At 37.4% G+C, this 22,436-nt stretch overlaps 1 protein-coding gene across 2 annotated transcripts in view; it reads left to right on the forward strand.

The window, feature by feature from the left end:
* Positions 1-22,436, forward strand: part of CNKSR2 (connector enhancer of kinase suppressor of Ras 2) — a 330,096-nt gene that overhangs the window by 97,020 nt on the left and 210,640 nt on the right. For both annotated transcript variants that reach the window (XM_067545020.1, XM_067545021.1), the window contains exon 5: positions 20,589-20,630. In XM_067545020.1, the coding sequence (XP_067401121.1) occupies positions 20,589-20,630 (42 nt within the window). The remainder of the gene's footprint in view (positions 1-20,588; positions 20,631-22,436) is intronic.

Raw genomic sequence — 22,436 nt, forward strand, 5'->3', positions numbered from 1 at the left:
TATAACTCTAAAACTGTGGGCCTCAAGCTCAGCTCAGCGAGATAGTTATCTGTGTCAGCTATTCTTAACTAATGATCTGATATTAAATATTCACACCATTAAAATTACTAATTGGTTTCTCTTTAAAGCAGCTTTGCACTTCCAGTGTCAATGAGATCTACAAAATAAGTCAAGTTTGAGGATTATGAATACAATAGCTTTTCAAGTGGATAACTCTGCTTGCAAAGTGCACAGGTAAAACCGCAAACCCACCATCAGCTATTTGCAGGCAAATCCATTTTGAAAACAAAGTATATTTTTTTTAAAAGGGGGAGGGGACAGAGAAATCCATGCACTGGCAACTTAAAAAAAATACTTTTTTTTGGTTGAAAGTTTCAAAAACATTTACCCACGCCTTCAACCAAAAACTATATATAGTAAACACAGCCCAAATGATTAAGGTTTTGGAATGTTATAACTGACTGAAAACAGAGGTTTATAGTATATAATTGTGACATTCCCCTCTGCAATCTGTACTGATGTATAGCTGTGTCATCCCAATCCCTCGCTCCTGGAACTTGTCTTGCACTTGCTTTGCTGTGTGAACCCCCACTCCTGGATAAGCCCACTCACAGCCTTCTACAAACAATTGGCCCTTAACTCAGTGATTGAGTGCTTCTGGCCAGGCACCCATGGAATTATACAATAGAATGACCCCAGCAAACACCCCCAGTCCCAGATGCAACCCTAGGAACTTCCGTCTTGCAATGGTGAGTGCTGCCCACTGAACAATGCAAGCTCATGATTAGTTTGTCAATTTATCAAAGAAATTGATATGTATCAGCTCTCTCACTTTAAACGAAGTCTCTAACACACATTAAACCACATGCACTGATTTAGATAAAACAAACAAACAAATTTATTAAGTACAGAAAGATTTTAAGTGATTATAAGTCAGAGGAAAGCAGATCAGATTTGATCAAAAGTAAATAAAAGCCAAATCGCATTTCTGAAGGGAGCTTATCGCTTTCAGCAACTTTACAGTCTTAGATGATTCTCATCACAGGTTGGTTAGTTGGCCTCCAACCAGACTGTCCCCCTGTGGTCAATGCTTCAGTTGCTTGATATTGTTTGTAGATGGAGTGGAAGAGAGAAAGAGAGAGATTGCAAAATATCTCTCCTTTTTAATATGTTCCTTCGCCTCCCTCTGGGGCCTCACCCCCTTTTTTCAGGGTCAGGTGACAGACAATGTCCTGTATGGCTTCCTTCATTTGAGTCAATGAGTATTCCCTTATCAATGCTTAGGCTAGTCCATTGTTCTTGGAAGAGCTGGTTTGTTTTACGCATGCCTTAGTGAGGTGTGAACTGCCTCTTTGCTCTGGGAGAGTTTTGCCTGGATCAGTCTCAAGCCATGAGACACACATTTGGGAAGATTACATAATGAAGCCTCATAACCATATACATGACATTCCAATAAATATACTACTATAACAATAATGTTCAGCGCGTCATGAGTATTCCAAAAACATCTTACATGCCATATTTGCATTAAACAGTACACAATTATACTGTAAGGGTAACATAAATGATACACAATCACAAATAAGGATGCACATGTGGGTGCAGTGTGTCAAAATAATATTTTACAACCTTCACTACTGCCTAGATTCCACATTCTTTACATTTTAAAACAGTACTCATAATAAGAATTGTTCCAGGGTACACACTATCCCTGGCTGTCATTTTCTTATTTGTAATTCAAAGAATATATGATGGCTAGTGATAAGGTGAAATGTAGGGCAACACTGGAAATGTAAAACCTGGTTCTTTTTAGGAAAAGTGATACAACACCAGTTTCGAATTATTCTCTAAGTGTAGAGATAGTCTTGCGTAGGCATAACCTTTGTTGAAATTAGAGTAGTTTATTTCTGTATAACAATTTTTTTTAAATTTGAAAACACCAAGGGACATATTTTAGTTTGGAAAAGTTGCAGTCTGAACTTGGGCTTCAGTGAATTTGTAAGGTGTTTATGTATATGTTTTGTAAATTTGATCATAATTGTGATCCATTTTTGGTTGCTTTTCTAATATTATGTCTGTTAGTGTCTTGAGACAAAGGGCTTTGGCGTGCCTAAGTCCAATGTTCAAAAATGGTTTGGCACTCCCAGAATCCAAATCTGAAAACATTAATCATTTACCAATCAACGATCCAGTATTAGAAAAATATCTAAAGTTGCATTGACTTTCAGGGAGACTTAGGCTCTGAAGACCCTAAGTCACTCTTGAAAATGGGACTTAGACTCCTAAATCATATAGATTCTTTGAAAAATGTACCTTTAGTTTTCCAAGTCACCGAGGTGCTTTTAAAAATATTTCCCTTACAAAATAGTAATATAAATCCTCAGGTCCCAAAATAGGCGAATATGTGAACTGTCAGCTTTCTCATTTAAAAAAAAAAAAAAAAAAAAGTTTCTAGCAGTCCTGGTTGGAGAGAAAAACAAAAATATTATCTCAGTGCACCTTAAAGACTCAGTAACCCGAAAGCAAATAAAAGAACCCAAAACCAAAAAAACAGGAGATTTCTAAACTAATCTCAGGATATTTGGGTGTGCCTCTTGGTTTTTGAACATTTGGGATAGGCAATATTGAGCAAAACCTGGGAAGAGAAGCAGGAGATAAAAAACCAAGTGCTATGGTCAGTCTGAGACAAGTGGGAGAACAGGGTGTCTTGCTGCTTGTAGTGCTAAATGGAAACAATTATGGCTATTAAGTCTTTCCTGGTAAGGGCCAGGAAAGGCACTTGAATGGGGCCAGCAGCCAATGAAAGGGCCAAGTGCTGCCTGGAATAGACCTCTGCCACCAAATGGGTTGAAATGATTATTCCACCCAACGGGAATGACTATGGAAGCTTTGCGGACTAGATGTGGGTGGCAATCCTATTTTGAAGTTAAATAAATCTCTAAGAAAATGTATTTATAGATACCTGGCTTCCTTTCTAGATAGATACTGTGTATACTGTTAAAGACAACATTTACCAGCTATTGGACGGTGGTATCCCAGATTCCACAGTTATTTTTTGTGTTAAATAGAGGCAGAAAAAGGGGTATCTCACCTACGCTCTTGGTAACTCTTTGCAAAAACATTAACCTTTTCATTACTGTATTTATATTAATCAGAGTTAATTGTAGAAATGACGGGTCAGACCCTGCATTTCTTGCACACCTAAAGCTGATGCTTCAACTTTACCATGGTGAACACCCTTGGAAATGGGATCTTTACATGTGCAAGAAATGCAGGGTCAAGCCCTAGCTCAGTAAACTGATAAGATCATTGTTTACATCAAAGATTTGTTTTGTTTGTTTATATCTAGAACAAACATTTCAGCTGAATTTGTCTGAAATTCTTGGTATAAATGTGAAGGTGATAGTTGAGTCAGAAATACTGTGTACTTTCTTTTACTTTGCTCAAGTTCAATTAATTTTAATCCCTCTGTTGCAAGGTGAGCATCTGAGAATTATAAATATCTAAAAATATATCTTGCTGCAAATGATTTTGATACCCTGAAGCAATTACTATATTTATAGCGTGGAAAGAAAATAGGAGCAAAAGGCAGCTAGAAAATCACTTGATCCTAAACAATCTTCAGCATTTGAACATGGCAAGTGGAATTGAAAGTTTTTCATTAGAGGACTATAAACAAAAAAATTTTTCATTACAAAAAGCTTTATTTTACTGTTTGACACCTGCTAGTATGAAATTATTAAATCAATATTTATGGGTTTTCTGGCTAAAAAAAAAAAAGCCTTTCATGTCTGTGTGGAACATTTTGAACACACTATAATTTTCAGCATCTTATCTGTTAATGATTTTAGTAGAGATTTTCAGCTATTGAGTGAAAACTCCTTTAGCTGGAGAAATCACCCTTAGAGCTGAAGTTACATTCAGTGTTACAGTCAGCAGCAAGAGCCAGGAAGATATATATAGGTAGATACCCACACATTCCCTGTCAGCACTGAAATAATTGTCGTGATTTCTGCCCTCAGTATATCAACTCATCTTAGAATTATTACATTAGAAAGGTATTTTATGTCTTCATAGCATATGTAAAGCGCAGAACAAAAATATGACCAGATATCAAGGGAAAACAAGATTGTATTTTTTTACAGAAAGAATAGAAATAATTCCCTTTAGGAGGATGGAGGAAAAGAGCCTTCTCTAATATAATGCAACTTTCTATTAATTGTATCTCAAATAATGGTTATTGATTTCTTTTGTTCTAAGTGTAACAGCAGAGGTTTGATGTAATGCTACCCTTTCTGGGTGATTTATGTAAATTAAGTGTTGAATTTTTGCATGAAATGTCTAGTTGCCATGGTGATAGGTTCCACCGTATATAAATTGTTAAAATAAATAATGTTGAGGTAATTCTCTTTGTGTTCAACTACCTAGATGATGATTACTTTTAGTTTGCATTATATTTAAGGATAAAAGACCTTAGAGAAAATTGCAGTTTCACAAAATATTCAGGAAAAAAGCCCTAGATTTTAAAAAACATTTTACTTGTTAAAAGTTTTATAGGTAATTACTTTATAAAATAGATTTATTTTAATAACTTACATTATATTTCCCCTGACATGCCTTCTCCAAAGAATATTTTCTTTATCTTCCCTAAATGGGTGTATATATTCTCTTCTCCCTCCCAAATGTGCTGAAATATGATGTTCCTGGTCCTAAATATGTTGTTCCTGGTTGGTAAGATGGATAACTTTTACACATCTGAGTTCTGGATAGAGTGGATTGAGGCAGGGGACAAGATGAGGACCAAAGAAGCCAGAGAGGAGATAGTTGCTGCCATGGAGGCACAAGAAGGTGAAAGTGTGGACAAGGATTTTTGCGGTTTGAATTGAGGGGACTGAAAATATTTCTTAAATGCTGCAGGGAGAGAATCAACAGAATGTGTGTGGGAAGGGAAGAGGAGTTTAAAATGACACTCAGGTTATGAGCCTGTGGGACAGAAGGTGGTGAAGTTGTTGACAGGGATGGAGAAAAAAGGGAGGAGTTCATTTTTTAGTCATGTAGTGTTAGAATTGGTGACAAGTTACCCAGGAGGAGATTCAAAGCTGTGAAATCTGAACAGAAGGGAGAGCGATCTGTGAATCATCATCAGCATCGAGATGGTAATTAAAACAGTGTGAATTTAAGAGGCTGCCCAACAACACGGGGTAGATAGAGAGGAGGAGAGAGTTGAAAGCTGAGCTCACTGGGACACTGACAAAATTAGATGGAAAAGGACAAGCCAGGAGACCTTTCGGAAAAGTTAGAGCTAGGAAGAGAATCAGAAATGTACAGAGAGCGTGAAGCCCATTTGTATCATGTATCATTTTAATCTTTGTTTATCGGTGGCTAAATAATTTAAATATTCTGCATACATGCTGGGGCCAATGAGGAGAGACACAGACATTAGATTTTACTAAGTAGCTGTACATTTATTAAAAATTAAGATAAAATAAAAATCCAGCCTCATCCCTAAAGACAACTTGAATGGAAAGGATGGCAGCAATATCTGCTCTTGGCATTCATCAGCCTCACCTTCCCCCTCACTAGAGCCACCAAACTGTCCAAGGCCTTTTCATCCAGAGCTTTGACTTTTAAAAAAAAATGTTAGTGTTTATAAATGTTAAAGGAATTTACCCTGGGAATCTGCTGTATTTAAAGGCTTTTTATAGACTACTGCAGAAGGAAAATCCTAAGCTTGTCATGCCAATGATGACGACTGGGGGAGCCAGGCGGTGTGGGGACAGAGGTGGCATTGCACCCCCCAAACGGCAAACCTCAGGTAGGCCTGGAGTGGCCCTGGCAAGAACTGCACTTCAGGCAGTGGAGCTGATCACGGTTATCAGTTCTCCCACTGCAAAGTGTCAGAGCTGCTCTGTGCCTGTCTGAGGCTTGCAGTTTGGGGGGAGCGGCAACGTTGCTCTCCCCCAGACTAACCCCATCTTAAAATGTGGGGGAGCATGGCCCCCAACCCTCCTGGTTCAGGCATCGGTGGCTCCCCCATGTCTATAAGGCTCCCGCACCCTTGTGTCATGCCCACAATCCATTTCCTGTTGGCAGAAAAGAGCATTACCTCATCTGCCTACCTCTCTAGGGTTAGGAGCCCCAACTGTGACAGATATTGCAATTTCATGCAGTATCATTGGAGAACATATTGTATTAAATCTCTGAATGGTTTACATATGATTCTGCTCCACTCCTTGGGAGAGGGTTACCACCGCTCCTCCAGGAAACAGTGGGAGTTGATTAAGGTGAATCACTGAGACCAAACAATTCTAGATAGGTACCACCCCTGCAGTAGTTTGCATAAACTGATTCAAGCCAGGTTTCCCAGAGAATAGGAGACCAAGGATTTTTGGTACACAAGGATGATGATGTGACGGGTGACTCCTGCTATGTTTAGCGTGTTTAAATCTGTTTGTTTTCATTCTAATATTTCAAGAAAAAATGCCTTTACCTCAAGAACAGAGGTGCTGCTTAGGAGTTTTGTGGTAACTTGTAACTGCTGGCAATGTACTTGTCATAGCTCTGGGAGTGACAGCAATGCACAGGGGCTGGCCTTTAGGCAGATTGGCTTGCTGGTAATTGGGTCTTCCATCTTTTGGGTTAATGGGACACTGAACCCATGAGTCATGGTTTGGAAGGCACTAAGAAGCTGATAGCAATACCCTGACACCTATGCTCTTATAAACAGGAAAATGTCTAAATAAAACTATCCCGAACTGAGGGCCCATCCCTGACCCCTGTACATTTACCCGTTTGCTGATTTCCTGCTTTTTGGTGTTACCGGTGAGGGTTCCACCAATCCAGGTGACACACTATGCTGTGGCTCACTCTCTGTTGATGTGTGTGCTGTTCTGTGTGATGGTACTGAGAGGTCAAGGAGCAAAAAGAGTCTTGCTGTTGTCCAGGCCCTTCTTTATGAGCCGTATGTGCCACTCAGTGGCCAATCCTGGCACCACTGGGAGTTAAACATAAGCATGAAAAATGTACTGATATAATGCACACTGGAGCACCAGGTGTACAGACAACTACCCATTGCCCATAGCTATATTTAATATTTAAAAATCCTTTAAAAATGTGATAAACTGTAATAACTCCTGTAAACTGCCCTATTAACTTCCATATTGTGAACTCCGATGAGTGATGCGTTTTCTTGTTTGTATGTTGTCCTTTTATGTATTAAGAGAATGTAAAGAAGGGTACAAATAAACTGTTTAAAAAGGTCACCTTTAAACTGTAACAGAGGAAAAACCAGGAAAAGCAAGGACATTCAAAGATTAAATGTCATCTTTAAGTTATATTAATTTTAAATAGGCACTGTCCATTTCATTTGAAATGTGTGTCTTTTTAAAGAAGTTGTTCATGGTGTGGCATGATCTCTTACAAATTAAAATATATATTTCAAAAAATCCTCACAAAACTCAAAAACAAAAACAAACAAAAAACCCAAAAGCAAAACCGCATGCTTTTGATTATGATCTTTTTCCTATGGGCAATGTCAATCTTACTCCTTCTAATCAAATGAATATACATATACATATACATATACATCTATATCTATATCTATATCTATATCTATATAATATTTGCTGCCAGATTATAACACTTTTTGTAAATCAGACTTTGCCTGCCATTTGCTTGAAAGTGTTTCCTTAATATTAAATGTTGATTATAAATAAATTACATGTACTGTCTCACCCCCCCAGAGTACATTTAACTTTTAAAAATATGAAAGACATAACGATCATACAGTTTTCCTCCCTACTAATGCACATTTGTTCCTTACCTTATATTTTCTAGATTTCTCATCTAAATCATAATATACATTTTAAAGAGGCTATTTTTCTGTGTTTTCTGTGTTCAAATTTTTGGTATAGTTCTTTGTAAAATACACTTGTGTATGTCTCACACATCATAAAACAATCAGGAGCTTTGTACATTTATTGATTGCATACCTGTAAATCATGATTTTGGCAGTAAAGCTCTTCAAATCATCGTTCAAGAGCTGTTCATTACTAAAGTGTTCTCAAAACAGCATCTACTTCAATTTTTCCATAGGTTAGATTATTTTGACCTAATTTACTGTTTCTGAACCACCCTGAAGTAATACAGTTCTCACCCGAATTTTTTCATACATTTGATATTTTCAATGACAGGCTAAATGGATTTGCATCTACCTTGTTTTTGTAGTTCTCTCTAGTTCATTGTTATCACTATACAAACAATAAATGGTAATGATAAATAGACCTGTAGAGTATCTTCTATCTGCTGCACTCATTTCTAAGTTTTAGCCTATCTTTAAAGAATTCTGGTCTAGTGTACAATAAGGATTCCAGTTAAATCCCTGATTTCATGGCCTCATGAACAGTATAATTTTGCATGTTACTAACTAATTTAACTTCTTAGGAGTTATCTTCACAACTAATGCTTTATATAAGTGTAGTTTTAAACTGAACTAACTTGCAATCTGTTGCTTACTGATTTTAACAGCATAAATTCCATTGAAATAGTGGTGTAGGATCAAGCCTTAAGTGAATTTCTTGGATAAGAATAATTTTGAGGCCAAAACAACATACTTTTGGCTAATGCTGTACTGATTCATAGAGAAGCAGAGGGTAACATTTTGAGCATTGACAAAAACAAATTAATCATCTTTATCTTTTCTAACTATATAGCAATACTGACAGATCATCTTCCTGTTAGAAATCCTACTATTAAAGGGTTCAGTTACACCACTAATCAACTTTAGATGCAAGGGAGTTAAAAGGGTTAATGAGCTTTATTCCAGTCAGTGGCTACTTTGCCAAACGAGAGAGTTATAAATTATTTGGCACTACAGGAGGACACTTTCATTCTTCTGATTTCTATTTATTTCTTTATTACGGTTGTTTGTATTTTTAATTGATTTTAAGATGTGTTTTTCAGAAGTGCTCAGCTGTGGCCTAATTCTATGACTTAAGTCATTGGGAGCAAACTTTTGTTGCCTTCAGCAGGAACAGAGTTAAACAAGTGAGAGCATTTATGAAAAATCATACCTTTCAATACTTATGGATCTTTTGATTTCACTTCTGAGATGTTTCCTTTATCTGAAAAACTTTTTTATGTTGCTCTTTAAAGTGATGGTTCCTGTGACAGATCAACTTTAGAGTGTCAATAATATTTTATTATACATAGATTAGAAGAAATATTAAAATGAAGTTACTGAAATATTACATGAATGTCTCTTTAAAGAACTGATTCCAAAGTACAACATTAGACTAGATATAGTAGACATTTTAAAAGGAGATTAATTAGCATTCCAAAATGATATCTGTGACCCAAAGGCAATTACACTAGGGATGAAGTAAGTGAGGGATAGTGCAGGAAGGACTAACTGTTAATTGTGTGGTGGATATAACTTCACATGAACTTTTGAAGAAGTAAATTGTAAAGAGCATGCAAGAAAAATTAGAATCTAGAGCTTTTTTTTATTAAAAGACTCAAGTTCAGTCTGAATGGAATTTGAAAACAGACAATGGACATTGCATGAAAGATTGACTGCTATATCATTCTGGGTTGGGACGCCTGTGTTGGTGGGCGGGTCAGAGATGGTGAGATCAAAGCAACCTGAAAATCTTCAGCTGAGGAGGGTGATGAATGACACCTAGCTTGAAACTAATGCAACAGTTATTAAACAAAAATGAGAGTCCTGTAGCACTTTAAAGACTAACAAATTTAATTTCTGTAAGCATAAGCTTTCATGGGCTGCAACCCATTTTGTGAGATGCAAGAAATAGAAATCAGATAGGGGTGTATATATATACATCCAAGGGTAAGGAACAACAGTGGGGAGGGTAGGTGTTAGCAAAGTCCGTTTAGTTAGAGTAGATGAGGCCTATTCACAACCATTTATTAGAAGGTGAGAGTGTGTGAACAGTGACAATTACTTCTTGTAATGAGATAATGAGATAACCATTCCAAGTCCCTATTCAGACCCAGTTTGATTGTGTCAAGTTTGCATATGAGTCGCATGTGAGTTTACATATGAGTTCCAGCTCTGCAGTTATTAAACAGAATCTCCAAACATGGCGTGTGCCTGGTCCTCGTTGAGGAAGACTCTCTCCTAGTTAAGATTTGGAGGAGAAAAAAGTTGTGATGCTCCGTAGGTATCTAGGATTTTAGAAGAGCTAAATGAAGTCTTTCCCATAATGAATCATTAGGAGGTAGGGAGGGCTGGATGTTACTCCTGACCAGAGGCCCCTTCAGATACAGAAGATACTGGTAGTGTTAAGTGCAGATTTGTATATAATCTTTTACTCCTTACAGCACAACAGAGCAACCAGCTGAGAAAGAGAGACTGCGTCTATTTCTTGTATATCAGCAACAGAATTAACAACGAGAGTTCTGTGACACTTTAAAGACTAACAAATTGTTTGCTAAATTCTGATTACAAGTACAATTACAGTCAATTATACCTGAGCACATCTACGGAACACAATAGGATTGTCACAGGTGTAATGAAAGGCCTAATTAGACCTGTGGAACCTTTAGTATTTGAGATGATGCCTGAGAAGGAAAAGACCCAGTTAGATTTTTATATTCCAGATTATGTTGGCCGGACAGATCGTTAGAAGAAAGTATATTTTACTTGTAAATTGAAAACACTTAGTCTGGAAATCATTAAGGGAAAATAAAAATAGAACCCATTTTAGAGTCACTTTTCTGAAAAGAACTACATTGAAATCTCTGTTACTGTGTAATTTAGAATTCTGTGAGAGACAAATAGCTTGTCTAATTCATTTCAGTTTACTTCATGGAGATTTCTACATATACCCTTTATATGTTTAGGTGAGTATACAAATATCCCATAGCTGCAGCAAGGTTTGTCCCTATCCATTCCTGTAAAATCTCATGAATAATAGACTTTGTAACTAGAGGAGCAGAAAGGCCCAAAGAACTTTCTCTGTGTATAATTAAAAGAACATTAAATAATTTAATCTGTCAGATCTCACTTGTCTTGTGTTATTTGTAAAACTAATGTGGGAGTGATTCTATATCCATTTCTTGATCATCCCTCCTTCCCCATACAAAATGAGTACAATGACATGTACATGCTCCTTACCTAGGGCAATATATTTATTTATAGTAAACACAAGAACTTAAATGTACAACGAAATGATGGTTTGCAGTTTTTACATATATACTTAGGCAGGTTTTTAAAACTATTATAGAATTTTTGGAGAAATTTTATAATATACTGTAAAAAGCAAGGTTTGCAGAATAGGTAGTGAACAATTACAAAAAGAGAGCACAGTATTAAAGCATTTCAAAACCAGGTATTTCCTCCTACTTTATGCTCCCAGTCATTATTTGTTTGGAGGCAGTATAGAGAGAAAAAGGAAAATAAACTTTTCATTTTATTCTATATCAATATTAAATGTTCATCTTCTGGTGAAGTATATGTGTTTATTGAAATAATTGTTCTGATTTACTGATGTAGATTGGCTGCTGTATTACCTTGAAATCATTTGGCACTTTTTTTTTTTTTTTGGATAAATTATAATCCCCAAACATTCATTTTAATTCCCTGTGGTTATTAAATTTACAGTGATAGAGTTCATATAAAGTTCATATAAAAGAATTTATAATGTTTCTGTGGCTAGTTTTTTCTTTACTTTTAGTCATGATGGGATCATTTAGAACATAAGAACAGCCATACTGGGTCAGGTCAAGGGCCATGTAACCCAGTATCCTGTCTTGGAGAGTGACCAGAGCCAAACGCTTCAGAGGAAACGAACAGAGCAAGGCAGTTTTGAGTGATCCATCTTCTGTCGTCAGTCCCAGCTTCAGGCTTTGGAGATTTAGGGACACCTGGATCATGGAGTTGCATCCCTGACCATCTTGGCCCCTCTTGTAATTAATCATTAGTATTTTGTTGGGGGAAAGGAGGAGAGAGTTATAGTACTCTAGTTTAGAACATCTGATATGACTTTTAAACAAAAAGCAAAATCAATTTTATCACCTGTTTTTAAGCAGTAAACAAACTTTATTTGCTTCCCTCATGTGATTAAGCATTGAGGGTAGATCAAATTGCTCATGAAGGACATTTGTATTTCCCTAGTGACTTCATCACCATTCTTGAATTATGTTCATAACCTCGTGTGTGTTTCAGAGACTGAAAATCTGACATCATAAAAGATATATGTACACATGGCTGCCTTAGTTGTGCAAGCTCTGGAAGGCTGTAAAAGAAAGAAAAGAAAACAGTGATGGAGAAGCTGAACTGCAGTTAATTCAAGAGCTGCCTTGGGAATGAGACCTCTCATAGATGAATACTTACATTCTGAAACTCCCTCTTCCGGTTTATTCTACCTACCTAGTGTCATGCATCCTGCTTGAGAAACCCTGCCTTCACATGGCCCCAAGAAGGGAAGAGGAAGGAATGCTCTTATAATTGTCACTAGACTGAGAATAAATAAGGAGACCTGGATTCTGTTTCTGGCAAATCATTTAATCTATCCATTTCTCAGATCTCAATCTGTAAGATTTCCTTGCCTCACAGGGGTATTGCACGAATAACTAAATACATTAATGAATAAGGGAACCTGATGACTAGGAATATACACAGTCCTCCTTCAGCTGTGAGAAGTGATTATTGCCTCTTGTATTCCCTCATCCAAGAGTGAAATTTTTATTTAATTTGTTTATTTTATTTATTTAATTTTGCAGTTAATAAATTAAAGTTTATTATTATTAGATTGTGTGTTTTCTCATTTCTGGTATCCCATAACTGTTTGTAAATGCCTGCATCTTATTTTCTAATTAGCACAATTTTACAGTGATGGGAATAAAATTATAGGGTTCACGGGTACTTGAGACTGCCAAACAGATTATAATGCAGCAAGTGCCGAGCAAATGTGGGTAAGTGTGATAAATATTGCAACCCCATCTGGTATCTTTGGGAGCCATTGTATTACATTTATGAATGTAATACAGTGGCTGTGATGGCTTCATAAACTGTTGAAACTGGGTTTTCTAGAGATCAACAGACAAAGAAAGGTCTTTTGATATAAAAGTCAGGATTTACACAGATTTGTGGTTTCTTTCTGATCCAGCAAACCAAGAGGACCTTCTTTCTATGGGGGGCTCCAACCTTTGAGGAAGGGTACGAAGTACTTTAGCCTTTAAAGCCTTTAAGACTGATGAGTGACTCCTAGTATGTTTAGTATTTGTTTAAATGTGGTGGTTGTTTTTATTATGTTTTCACGGTGATGCTTTTACCTTAATAGTAAATGTGCTTGCTTAGCAGGAGTTGTGTGGTGACTTGCAGTTGCTGGGAATACACTGCGCATAGCCCTCAGAGAGAGGGCAATTCAAAGGGGCTGGCCTTTGAGCAGACTGGCTTGCTGGGGATATTACACTGTAAGGGAGTGAGCTGGACAGCCTGAAAACCCCCCAGTCAGAAGGGACTGGAACAAGGGCTACTGTCTAGAGATGGGTAACTGCTGGAGAACTGAGACCACACTGGGTACTCCTGAAGTAGGCCGTGGGGATGGAGAATACAGGTGCAATTACCCTGAAACTATAACAGTAAGAATAAGAGCAATAACAATATTGAGCCCATAGGCACCCGGAGAAGTGAAGCCTGTGACGGACAATAGTATCAGGTTGTCAGTCAAGCAAATATATAAAATAAATCTATTTCATGTGGGCACAGAAATCCAGATTCATCTTATTCTAAATCCAGATTCACCTTTTCTGTTCCATAAGAGTCCCTAGTGTGCAAATTTTTTGGTACTGGTACACGGTCCAAGTTATTTTCAGCCTATCAGGTAATGTTTCCATATTGATGTCATTGTTTGTTTGTAGGCTAGGTGCTGAGCATTCTGGCCCGGATTCAGCAAACTACTTCATCTGCATAACTTTATATGAGTTGTCCCACTGAAGTCTATGGCACTGCTCACATTTAAAGTTAAGCATGTGCTGAACTGCTTTGTTGGACCAGGGCCTGAGTGGTCAGCACCTTGTAGGACTGAGCCCTAGGTGTATGCCCAATTCATTCATTAACAGTTTAGGTAATCTGTCTTGGCCGGCTTCCATGTACTGATGCATTGGGAGGCTTGGGAGATGTAGTCAAAAGCAGGAGTCCATAGTATATTGATCAATTTGGTAAAAAGAATAATATTGGCTACTAAATCTGGATTCCACTAGCCAATGCAACATCCTACCTGTGATATTTTGCTGAACGTTGCCCTCTGTTAATTCAGTGGAACTGTAAGAGTGTTTTTCTTTGGCATGTTGGAACCACAGGATATTATTTGGGTTGGTGATTCTGTAAATTGCATCACTTCAGATAGTGCATTGTGAGATGACTTACAAGCAGCTATGGTTCAAAGGCGTGGACAACAGAGTAAAAAGATGTTGCTGTAGTTATTTTTTTTAAAGTTATTTTTTCAAAGAAGTGGGGAAAAGAAAAGGGAAATATTTAGAGATACCAGGGGAATGAGAAGAAGACATTAGAAACATATTGGATCATAAAATTTAGTGACGGGGAAGAAAATGAAAATTCAGTAAGAGTATATGTGATGCAGGCAAACATGCTCAAGTCACGATCAGCAGGACAAATAACCAGTGTAGGAACCTTAAAGGCTTGACAAGAGGGATTGCAATTGTAATCAAGACAATGCAGGAGAGTGGGTATCAAAGAGATGTTAAATGGGGTTAATAGACTGGGCCCATTCATCTGTGGTCATAAGAAATCAAGGAAGATGCTGTGTATGTTTGTCTACATCCTGTAATTCTAATTATCTTTACATTCAATATGCATCTATACTCAATTGCCATTAGATCAAAGGCCTGTATTTAGTGTTTGGTTATGTATTCAAAAGATGCATGACTCAAATGAATATTACCTTTATTGTTTTCATCTTCTCTATCCCTGTTATAGTGAATGACCGGCAATTGCCTCATGTAAATCAGTATAGCTGGACTACCTGTGTATACAAAGGAAATAGAATGTTAACTTGAAAGGGTGGGTTGTTGTGAGTTCAACAATGAGGAATCTTGTGCTCAAAACACTTGGCAGCCTGTTTCAGGTATAAAAGAAAAACCTCTGGGCACCATCCTGCCAGCTGTAGTCTGCTAAACTTTTAACAGGAGAAGTTTGAGCCATTGGACGGAGATCCCTAAGTAATTAGTTGGGGTGCCCGGAAAGAATCCTGGAAAGACTACATCTAAACTATCATTCTCCAATCTTTTGGATGAACCAGAGACATTTATTACAAATTCACAGATTCAACATCACTACATCATCCTGATCAACACACTCTGAAATCAACTGTAATGCATATGATTCATTTTAACCTCTTAATAACGCTCTTCCTTTTTTTATATTAATAAACCTTTAGTTTTAGTTACTTAAGGATTGGCTATCAGCGTGGTTTTTGGGTAAGATCTGAAGTATATTTTGACGTGGGGTGTGCGTCTGGTTCAGTGGAACTGGAATAACCTAATATATGTGATTTTGGGTTTTAATAATCATTTATCACAGAAGTCTGATTTGTCTGAGTGGTACATGAGGGGTTAGAGGGCCTGAAGAGGACGGCCGTGGCTTCATAATAACTAGTATGGTAATTTGGAAGCACGCATTTGTTATTGAATTAGTGAAATCTTACGACAGAATAGTTGTATACATCTGTGGTGCTTTTTACTTGGTCCATTGCTGTCAAATACAGTCTATCTAATTTTGGCTGGTTTTACTTGCTCTTAACTCTCCATTTTATGTGATAACCAAAGCAAGCTAGGCACTTTGCAGATGTTTCATTCTGTCCTAAAATCCTTACTGTCTTAATAGACAGAGGGCAGAAGATTGGTTCTGAGGAATGTGAGAGATGCAATGTATGAGTGCTTCAGTATTGAAGTTTACCAAGCTTTTTAGTTCTACAATATTTACAAATTATATTAAAATCTAAAGTAAATCAAGTCTAGATTTCCATAGGTTTGGGTTTTTTTTTAACCTTTGCTTATATTTTAATCTGTTTCCCATGTTTAATCCTTTCACTTCCCCTCACTGTCTTGAGTTTTATCTTTTCCTTCATTTTGTGAATATTTAGCTTACTCCCAGCTTCTTCCATAGAGTTAATTCTTGCTGTTCCTGCTACTTGTGGAGGGGCTAGATAGAGGGAGACCACTGGAGCCTGATGATGATGAAGATTAGTTTCATCACTCCTTTTCATTTTGATGCCTGATGATGGGATACTGCCCTATTTCTGAGAATATAAATATGGGGCCAGATCCCAGTGTGTGCTAGCTTATGCCAGTTTTTACTAGCTGAGGATCTGGCCCATCAAATAGACTAAAGACACCTTTTTGGTTTTATGGTACATACAATATGTGTAATAGCTTTAGCTTTAAGCAGATTGTACTATTCATCCATGTGTTGAAATGTTACTAATTAGGTCAAGCTAAGGTCAAATAGCCTATTTTCAGTTAAAATATATTCATTAAGAAAATTTTGGAGTGCAGAGCATTAGTGTGTAGGAGCAAAAAATCTTTCTATTTGTGTGTATTCTGGGTAGAGGAGTAATTGTGCTATTGTTTCATAGAAATGGTAACTGATTATGGGAGTACAGCTTGACTACAGGTAACAATTTACATGCATACTAGCTTTTCTAAAGAGGAAAACAGTTTCACTTCAACCTGTACATGAGCTGTTTGCCAAGTTAATTGTAATATTTAAATATCCTAATTGACTAGCTTTTTAAGGGAAATTTTCAGCAATGGGCTATGGGGTAACTCATCAGGTGTGGAGAGAAGAAGAAAGGTTCTCTAACTGTGAGTGTCTATGGTAATAAAAACACTAAGTGCTGATTGTGTAGTGAGCAACACTGTGGTTCTCAAGTATATTAAACTGTTAAATGAAATAAAATGGGTATGAAAAACAGTACTTGCAAATTGTAAGGCTCTCTCTAATAAGGGGCCAATATTCCTTCTATAAGGGGATGTAATAAGGAAGACTGGCAACAATTATTCTGATCAGTTAGAGGCTAGAACATAAAGTAATAGCTGTAGCAGAAGCAATTTAGTTTAAATATAAGGAAAAAAATTCATTAAGTTAGGAATGTTGTGGGCGGTATTCAAAGAAAGTGAAAATACAGGGATGGTTGGAAACATGCTACAATGCAGAGATTTAGATTAGATGAACCCAAGACTTTGATCCTGCATTAGGAGCTTCTAGCATGCGCATCCTGCCAAGTTTCACTGACTTCAGGAATACCTCCTAAATTATTAGGAGATGCCACATTCACAGCCTCCTCACGTCTGCAGACTTTTTTCCTAGCCCTGGCCCTCACTCCGCCCTCCCGCCCCCCAACATTTTCACTTCCCTCACCTGCCCATACCAGCACCTCTGCCACCTCTCATGCCACTATTCCTACCAATTGCTGTCTCCACTTCCTTTCTCTTGTGCTCTCTGGAATGCTCCACTTGATCTCTAAAAAAGATGACCGCCATCCACAAACTCTTCATGTCTTGCTCTTTCCCACTCCTGGATCTCACAGAGAAAATGGATCCTTTGGTGTCACAATGGCACTGCAGTTGCCCTCTCTTAGAGACCTCTCCTTTTCTCACGCTCCTTGTCCTGGATCATATTGTGGTGATGGTGCTGGGCTTCTGCTCTCTTGTTCCTACTGCTTCCAACGCTTCCTTCTTCCCTTTCCCACTCTTTTTCTTCTTTTGAACAGCAGTGCATCCAACTTTCCTCTACTCTTCCCCTCCATGTTGTTGTTAGCTAGTGTGCAACCAGCTACAACCCATCAGCCTTCCTCTCTGACTTGGACTCCTGGCACACTCTCTCGTCGCCACTGCCGCCGCCTCCTCCTCCCTCCTACGCTTATCCTCTGTCTCTTCAGCTTTCATGTTGATGACCCATCTGTCCTCTAGCTGCACGTTTCCTCACCCTGACCTCTTCATTTGACCTGCTGACCTCGTTCAACTCTTCCATTCACCAAAAAGGCTGTTTAATTTGACTCGGTCTTCACCAAGCACTGCACATGTGCGTGTTCCCCCTCCCCCACCGCCACGTATCCCATCTCTGAGCACCTGGTCTCTTTCAGCATCACCCATCAGCCTCCTCTTCCGTGCCCCTTTCAAATAGGACTACTACATTAATGTGAACTAGGAACCTTTTAGGTTGTTCATAGTGTCCACACAGGGGAGGTACAGCGCAGCACTTCGGTGCACACTGCTATTCACACCCCCATTGTCTGTACTGTGGGGCGGTGTAGACATAGGAAAAAGGCTGTATCTTAGGCTATCTATCCTGGTGGGTAGTTCAGTCAGGTGTATTAGTTGTGATGAGTTGATTTTATTTGCTTTTTCAGCTTTGGCACGTCTTTTGGTGGGGTTTCAGGATTACAGTAAAGCTTGGACTGCTGAGTCCATTCATCATACATGTATGACTGGCAGTGAGTATAAGTCCATTTGGCCATGTTGTTCTGTTACGACCAAGAAATCTAATGCTAAGAATTTCCCAGTTGGTTTTCAGTTTCTAGCATTGTAGTTATTGGGTTGTCAAAACTAGACAGTTAGCTTCCCTTTCTTTGGATTCCAAATCCAGGACATATGGTTCCTTCTAATGTTTATTTAACTATTACATTACAAAGTGGCAATGATTTTGACCCTTGCTAATCTTCTGCTGTTTGTAATAAACGGTATTGCTTTTTTATGTGTATGTATGTAATTTTTTTCTGGTTTGAGCATGCTATGCTGGTTGCCTGTGAGTTGCCATTACCAAAATCACTACTTCTCCATGACCACCTAGATACAAAGTTTCTGATAAGTTCATTTTGGGATGAAATGGAAGCCTGGGCAACATCAGACAAACTTTGTAACCTAAACCCACATAAATCTATTATTTTATACATTATTTATTTTTCTCTTTTTTGTGGGTATTTTTTTAAATGGGGTAAAATGTGGAATCAGAGCAAATTATAGTGTAGTTTAGCACTTCTGCATAAAATATCTATAGATATTTCAATATAAGTGATTTATATTATTTACTCACAATTCAATAGTTTTTCCCTTTGGCTATTAAAAGGGTTTGCTATGTTTGTATTCTTAGCCATTTATGTTTCAGTGAGTGAAGAAATTTTTTTTAATCATTATAATTTAAGTACACTCATTTTGAACTGTTATATTTGTTTTCAATATTATTATGTAATTCAGGCACAGGAAGACAAATGGCATTTTCTCCAGAGTAGATAACTGATTAGGCTATGTGTTCTCTTTAAACTGACTACTGAACTTTTGCAAGATTTTCATTTGGCTATATCGTTAGCAATGTCTCGCCAATACAAACAGCCACTATTAGGAAACTGCTGCCTGGTAAACCTGCTGGTTCTGCACAGGGGCTGGTTCTAATGACACTTTTAAGATCAGGTTTATTTTTTATTTTGCACGATTAACACCAGAAGTGTTTCATGGTTTAGAATTGCCCACACTGGTAGTATCTGGCAAAAATTGATCTTGCACTCTCTGCACTATTGGAAAAACGTTTACGAAATGTAAGGACTTAAAACATGAACACCATTGGTTTTTTTAATTATTATTTGTATTATGGTAGAGTTTAAATCTTTGAAACTGAAGTAATGCTTTCAGCAGCATTCATTTTATTTCATAGGCACAAAAATATTTCTCCTCGTTGCCTTCCTCTTCCCTATATTCCCTAGTCTCTGTATCAGCCAGGATTTCTGTCCCTAAACCAATCCCCCACATCCTGTATCCTCTACCTTTCCATGCTTTGTCATTTTTGTTGATAGCACCTTACATTTTTAGCAAAATGAACACACCTATACAAACTCTGGAGTGCTGTGTGTGTGTAACAGTCTAACTCACTTTTCCTCTTCATTCTCCATCCTCCCATGTCCCCCAAGACCATGAGTGATGATTCAACTCATCTTTCTCTTCTTATTCTCTAAACTTTGCCTCCTGAACAAGCATGATAATTCAACTCAGTTTATTGTGGATAATTCAACTCTCTCTCCCGATTTCCTTGATCAGATGGGAATGGAAGGGACAATTGCTTTCCCCACTAGGGAAATGTTACAGCCTCTCAAACATGATTTTAAATGGAGTGAAATGTTTTCTGGGTTAGATTTTATTTTAGTGCGTGGAGGAAGTTTCCATGATAGAACAGAAATAAGATTTCATGAAGGAAAAGTAAAGGCAAAATAAGGAAGAAGGAGGAAAGATAGATGGATCAGAAAGAGATACCCGCCAGCCATGACTGTACTAGGGCATGGCAGAAAGGATATTAGGGAGAGGGAAATAAAAGCCATCTTGGGGGACTTCAACAAAAATAAGGGGGAGAACCAGAGATATAGATCTTGCTAGTCAGGATTTCCTTCTTATTCTACTCTCCATTTGGGTTACATAAATCCTTTCATCATAGTTGGGACACTGAAATGGGGTTTTTTCTATGCATTTTTTAATATCATTAACCCTAAAAAAAGCAATTTTCCAAGGGATGTTTTACTTAGCAAGCTTAACCTCCCTCTTCTACTTTCTCTTTTCAGGATTGTACAGTATATGAAACGGAGAATAAAATTCTTCATGTGGTGAGTAGTCCTTGGATTTCTATGAACACATATCTGTACTGTAGAATGCCGATGATTCTATCTTTTCTTTTCCTAGTGGTAGTGGTAGTATCTCTGATGGTGGTGAACTAATTTAGGCACTATGCATAATTTTTAATAACCTGCAACATGGGGAATCATTTGCAAATAGGTAGAGATATGCCTGAAGCAAGACGCTGAATCTGAATACCCCTGAATTTTTGAGAAGCTTCCATCTTAATCCAAACTCTGATTTGGGTCCATCTCTACTGATCATAGACAACAGATATTAAAGTGTGGTTATGGTTACATAAATAGCTATTTAAAAATGACATTTGATGCAACAAATCTGCTCTCTAGGCATATACAGCCACGCCTGTTTAATGACAAAGTTTAAAGTTTATGCTACTTATTACTTCTGTTACCACTGCAGAGCCAATAAAACCATGAGAGAAGGAACCTACTCCTCTTGGCTTGTGCATCATTAGCAGAAATGCTTACTAAGTTCCACTTGCATAATCTTTATTGCTGTTGATAATACATGGCCCAAAACAAACCCAGCTTAACTTTCAAAATGCAGTTTGTGTTTGAAGGGCTGGTCAATGGAGGGGGTGAGGAGACAAAAATGTGAGCAAAGTTTTTCTCGGAATTATTGAGCCAATGGACATGAAAGCTTAGTATAAGATATTTAATTGCTTGTCACACTGTGACTGTATTTTGGCAGGTATTGAGTAAATACTGACCATGTTTCTAAAGTCAGTCACAAATAGTACTGTTCCTGAGAGCAAGTAATGAATTGGTTTCACTTAGTCTAATGATGAAATAACTAATATTTTACAATGTACCTTTTATTTCACTGGTCGGATAGACTGCGATACTTATTCTTTATGCTACTTAAATACTCAAGCAAATTATCTTCATTTCTACTTCTTTGATATGAGGCTTTACAAAAGCTTTTTCTATAAATATTTTTTTAAATGCTCCCAAATCAAATGCCAGGCAAGTGGAATTCTATAGGCTGCTGACACTTTTGATTTTACAATAACTGCAGAACAAAAAGTCTCCTTGAATTTTTCAGTTCCACTGACATTTTTCTCCTCTGGGACAAAAAATATTAGCATTTGTAGTAAGCCTGATTGTGTCATCTTTGACTGGCTGATTTCAACATGCATTTAAATAATGAAGTTTTTAATGGTGCAACTTTGGCAAAAAGTTGAAATGCTCCATGTTGGAACTTCCTGTTCTTACCACACACACAGATAATTCCAGGGGGGGAGGGAGAGAGAGAGAGTGTGTGAGTGAGTGTTAAATAAAAATAAGGAAATATATTGATCTTACTAATGGTCTCGAAAAGGGGGTAAAAAGTGAGGTAGCAATATTTATAGGTGCTACAGCATTATTTAGTATAGTCCAGATGAGCAGACTTTTAGATTTCTCTGAAGTTTTTCACAAACCTAGGTGAATGGGCAAATTGAATACAGATGGAATTAATTGTTGACAAATGCTTTTCAATTTGCATTTTCTTGCATAATTTGAACTCATACATATATCTGCATTTCAATCAACTGTAATTACTCAGGAAAAGGACCTAGATGTCATTGTGGACAATTTAACGGAATTCCGTACTTACTGCTCAGTAGGGGTTGAAAAAGCAAACAGTGTTAGAATGTATAAAGCATATTATAGAAATAATAAGAATTCTGTAATGCCATTATTCAAATTATTCTCTCACCTGGAATCAGTTGTGGTTACCCTGTCTCAAAAAAAAGATGTAGCAGAAATATTATTTAACATTTATATTGCAGTGCT

Source organism: Emydura macquarii, unplaced genomic scaffold (assembly GCF_026122565.2).
Source record: "Emydura macquarii macquarii isolate MOO-44397 ecotype Brisbane River unplaced genomic scaffold, CSIRO-AGI_Emac_v2 contig_1043, whole genome shotgun sequence".
Lineage (NCBI taxonomy): Eukaryota > Metazoa > Chordata > Testudines > Chelidae > Emydura > Emydura macquarii.